The sequence below is a fragment of the Grammomys surdaster genome, unplaced genomic scaffold, assembly GCF_004785775.1.
Source record: "Grammomys surdaster isolate TR1022 unplaced genomic scaffold, NIH_TR_1.0 190, whole genome shotgun sequence".
Taxonomy (NCBI): Eukaryota; Metazoa; Chordata; class Mammalia; order Rodentia; family Muridae; genus Grammomys; species Grammomys surdaster.
This window is the reverse complement of record NW_021604635.1, coordinates 2689232-2694576: the sequence shown is the minus strand read 5'-3', so window position 1 is coordinate 2694576 and position 5345 is coordinate 2689232. Positions and strand designations below refer to the sequence as shown.

Here is a 5345-nt window from a genome sequence, read left to right as displayed (position 1 = left end):
TGCTCTCAGTTGTACCTGCTCTCAGCTGCACCTGCTCTCTCTCAGCTGCACCTGCTCTCAGTTGTACCTGCTTTCCATTGCGTTTTTTTCAAAAAACAATTTATTACAATGCACTTACCTATCATTTGCTTGATATGAATTCAATTTGAGACTTACTAAACCTTTTAAAATCTGTAGCTAACTTTCTCCACAGAGCTGTTTAAGTCTACCCATGTATCTCATAGTCCCTGGGCTCTGTTAAATTTTTAATCGCCATCCCCCTTTAAATTGTGTAATTCTCTCAATGTATCCTCAAAAATCACCAAACACTCCTCCTGCTATCTCCATCCCACTGTTAAGTGAACTCAAAAAACTTTTTGTTTCAAGCATTATTATTCTTAATCCTAAAATCTCCACATGCTTGGTGTGCACGTTTTCCATCTCTGTCCTGCAAGGCCGTGGTACCTGCTTTCAAACTCTTGGTCAGTGACTCCAGCAAATGGGACAGGCATTCAGTCACTGTTGTTTTCTTGAGAATGGGCCACAGTTTCTGAATCCCTACTATCCTGAGTAATGCGAGATTTATGTTTTTCAGTGATAAACATTATGAGTCTAGGTTCTGGATGCTTTTGTATGCCTTCAGAGAACTTGGAGTTTGGTTTTAGCAGGAGTTAACCTTGTGAGGCCAAGCATAGTCTGCTTTTCTTGCATTGGGCAGCGACTCAGGTACACTATTAAGGAATGGCCCTCTGACAGTCCCAGGTGAGCAGGACACTTGGAGAGAGCATCCATGCACTGAATGTGGCATGGCTTTCCCTGACTCTGTTCTCTGAAGTTTTCTTTACTTTCTAGAGATGCTGATTGTAGTTTCTTTTCCCTGTTCTCTTCAGAAAGGAAAAAATAAGAACAAACAAACAAACAAAAAAAAAACAGTAGACTTCTTGCTAAAATTTTAGTGAGCAGGATGTACTTGTAACCGAGGCTGCCCTCTGGACAAACACCTAGAATCTGAAAAGTCACCCTTCCCTAGCTATTTCCTTCTAATTCTGACTGTTTGTCCAAGTGTCTAGGTTTGATCACTCTTTGGGCCATTGGGATGAGTTAGAGAGGGAAGAAAAAGGGGGAATGGGGAAAGAAAGGGGAGGGAGAAAAAGAAGGGATAGGGGAAAGGAGGGAGAATGAGCTTTCTTCTTTGTGGTGGAAGCAGATCTCTTAAGATCATGAAGTTTGGAATATGTATCTCCTATAATGAAGACTGACAGGCAAGATGTCAGGGGTGGGGGAGCACAACCAAAGAAGAGTAAATTGCCGTTTACAAAAAAAGTATTTCAAAGAATTAGGCTGTGGCTCTATCAGATCACGTGCTGTAAATATTCTTAGGATCTTGATCTTTTAAAACAAAATGAATCTTACACCATAGGTCCTTGTCAAATTCATGTGCTAAGAACTATTGCATAATACTGGAAATATGTATTAGTGGTAGCCTTGTCTAGTGGGGCTGGATTCAATCCCCAGCACCATAAAAAAGCATATATAAAGAAAGGCAGAACACAATTCATCATTTACATATAATTCAATTGTCTATAACGTGTCTTAGTTACTTTTCTATTGCTGTGAAGAGACACCATGACGAAGGCAATGTATAACAGAAAGCATTTAGTTGGGCTTACTGTTTCAGAGGTGGAATGAAGGCACAGATACCGGAACAGCTCAACGAGAGCTCATATCTCTAAGCTGAAAACAAGAGGCACAGAGCACACTGGGAGTGGCATGTCTTTTAAACCTCAAACCCCACCCCCAGTGACACGCCTCCTCCCACAAGGCCACACCTCCTAATCCTTCCCAAATAGTTCCATCAACTGGGACCAAGATTCAAACATAGGAGCCTATGGGGACCTTATTATTCAAACCACCATAAAAAGTCTAAAGGGATATGTTGCAGTAAAATTGATTAGGTTGATTCTGTCAGTTCCTCCTGTACCAGTGGCGTTTGTCTGTCCTATCATGAAAGAATGTAGATAATTTCTAAAGAAATTAAACAAACCAACTATAGACAGTAGTGCTGCAGAATGTTCCATCTCCTGAGCAAGACCTAGACTTCCTGCCTCTTCTCCTCCTCACGTCTTAACTTCAAATATGATGCAGCATTACTCACATCCAGAGAGACCTACTTTTCTCTAAATTGATCAATTTAGTCTTTAATTTATAAATAAATAAATAAATGGTAAGGTAAGATTACCATATTCTTGAGAAAAGTTATGAGTAAAACTGAGAATTCTGTGAATGAACAAAATAGTTGGCCAAAAAGTTAAGTTGCAACCCAGGGAACATCACTAAACATTAAAAGAGTTCAAATTTTCCTCAGAAGTTTTCAGAACACTACAAGAAGAAACTTGTACCATTAAACAAAATCTAGGGCTGGTTAGGTGGCTCAGTGGGGAAAGGTTCTGTCATCTTGCCTGGCAGCTCAAGTTCCATCCCTGAACCCTCGTGGTAGAAGAAGTCCTCCAGGCTGCCCTCTGACCTCCACATGTGTCCCCAGCAGACAAACACAAAACCAAGTAATTAATTGAACTGTAATTTTAAAAACAAACAAAATACAAAAAAACAGGACACTATGAAAAATCAGAGAGAGAGAGAGAGTTCATGAAATCTAAAATTATCTAAGATAAAGGCAAACAGAAGATTAAAAAGGAATCACATCTCCAAAAATATAGAACAATACCAGGAAGGCAGGAATGTGTCCTGGAGGAGCTTACATGATGCCAAGCAGAACATCGAAAATATACACGCGTTAGACAAACATACATGAAATTTGAGAATGGCAGTCATAAAGATAAGACCACAATCATTTCCAAAGTTTCTGTTTGTTTCCTGAAGCATGTGGTGGCACAAATCTTTATCCCATCACTCAGGAGGCAGAGGCAGGAGGATCGCTGAGAGCTTGAGGCCAGCGTGATTTATATAGTGGGTTACATGCCAGCCAGGGCTTCATAGTGAGAACCTGTCTCAAAAGGATGATGGTGGTGATGGTGATGGTGGTGATGATGATGATGATGATGATATGGTGGTGATAGTGATAAAAATTGGAAAGTGCCAGTGGAGAAATGAGGACAGGACTGTTTCAAACATCTTACTAACCCATCTGATGACAGATAACCAAGACAAAGCCGCTAAAAATTTTAAGTCTAGTCAGTTTCAACTTGGACATCTGTACGTTTAAAAAAAATCTGTTTATACATTGTGGAGGTAAAATGGAAATCTTTTCATATATTTAAGATCTTTGAGCGACACCTCTCACATTCTTCCTGAGGAATTGTCCAGTTGATACAGTGAATGACAACTCTTCTACCCACAGGGAAAGAACAGGAAAAGGAGAATAAAGCAAATACCCTCAGGGCAGCCGGGACTGAGGGTAGAAACGTGGCAGGTAGATGTAGGGACAGTGAAAATCAGCCGAGGTAATCGGCCGTGGTTTTGACTAAGAAGAGAAATAACGCTGGCCGGGACAGAGAAGCAGCGCCTGAGACTGGGTTGCGCTTTGGATCCAGCTACGTATCCCGGGTCTCTGCCTGCTGCTGTGATGGTGAAGGTTCTGTCATTAAAGAGTCGGTTCTGTCCATTGCATTTCATGAGCAGAAGCAATCAAAAACAGTTTGTTTGTTTGTTTGATTGTTTGATGTAGTGTCAGTTTCTACAGGAAGAACTAAATGCTAAGCCACAGTTAGAGGGGAGGAGAGGACATGTAAGAACCTGGAGACTGGGGAGAGGCGAGAAAGAGTACAGACAGCCTCTTTAAGGGCAGAGAGTCAGGACAGACGATGAATGAATAAGCAAAGTTACGATTGTTAAGTCCTCAATTGCAAAATCAAGAACAGAAGGAAGACTAAACTCAAAGGCCAGGCAGAGTGGAAGATGTCAGCTCTGCTCCGACTGGTGAGCCGGAGAGCAAGCCAGGACATCACAAGTCACACTACTGACTCCCAAACTGCTCTTTAAAACGGAGAAGGAGCTGACGAGATGGTGGTGCTGTGGCAGCCTATGGGGTTGTTGAAATATTGTTAACAAGGAAATACACGTTCAAGGCATCTCTGTAGAAAAAGAAAAGAGAATACCCCTATTTATATTTAAAATAAAATACAAGTAAGGCTGGGGAGTAACTCAGTCTTGGAGTATCCGACTGGCTTGTACAAGGCCCTCAATTCAGTCCTAGATCCACAAAAGAAACTGGTCAATCTCTAATACCTTCAGGGAGAGAACACACACACACACACACACACACACACACACACACTAAATATAATAAGCAATTAAACTGTTTTTTATTTTAATTGTTGCTGCTGTGATAAAACACCATGACCAAAAGCAGCCTGGGGAGGAAGGTGTGCTTCCTCTTAGAGCTTGTAGTTCAGCATCCAGGGAAGGAAGACGAGGAACTCAAGGTAGGAACCTGGAGGCAGGGGCTGACCCAGAGGCTGTGGAGGAGTGCTGCTGACTGGCTTGCTCCTCCTCATGGACTGCTCAGTCTGGTTTTGTTTTGTTTTGTTTTTTGTTTTGTTTTATTTTTTTATACAGCTGGGACCACCCACAGTGGGCTGGGCCCTCCCACACAGTCAAGACAATCCCCCCACCCCCCAGGCTTACATGCTGCTCCCGGTTCCCATCCTGTGAGTTAGGTAGTACCCATTTCAAAGATCTTGTTCCAGTTGGCAGTGCAGCTGGTAGTATTTTATAATCTCTGAGCTGCATTAGAAACTATCTCTAAAGATTATCAAAACACACACCATGACAGCTCTGGGCATAAACAGCACTTCACATCCTGTCTGTTTGCGGGAACATCACAATGTCAGTGCCTTGAAGACATTAAATGTCTAGGTGTCAGCCGTCATATTTGGACAGCACTGCCAACTGATTCGGAGTTACTACATGACAGTGTCACATGACACCAGGTTTAGATAAAAAGTAAAGAGACCGTTTTCTTCCTTAGGGCGCTTTCAGAGACGAGGAAGAATTTAGTGACGAAGACGCAGAAGATGAGGACGATATTGAGAACATCCTTGAGGAAGAGTTTCCAAAGGATGAGGAAGAGATGAGCGAGGAAGACGAGGAACAGGAAGGAGACGCCACCGAGCGCCTGAGAAACGAGCTGGGGGAGAAATTTGAAACAGAAACAAATAATATCCAATCGATACAGGTTATGACTCTCCCTTCAACGCTACTTAGAGAATAGTGATTTGGGATTGCAAAGAGGGTGATTAAGGTCTGTGTGTGTGTGCGCGTGTGTGAGAGTATGCATGTGTATGTGAGTGTGTATGTGCGTGTGTGAGAGTGTGCATGTGTGTGAGTATGTGTGTGTATGTGTGTGT

At 42.2% G+C, this 5345-nt stretch overlaps 1 protein-coding gene across 1 annotated transcript in view; it reads left to right on the top strand.

Annotated features, from left to right (window-relative positions):
- Ak9 (adenylate kinase 9) overlaps positions 1-5345 on the top strand; it is a 118184-nt gene that overhangs the window by 86845 nt on the left and 25994 nt on the right. The window contains exons 27-28 of the mRNA XM_028769052.1: positions 4652-4655; positions 4978-5173. Of these exons, the coding sequence (XP_028624885.1) occupies positions 4652-4655; positions 4978-5173 (200 nt within the window). The remainder of the gene's footprint in view (positions 1-4651; positions 4656-4977; positions 5174-5345) is intronic.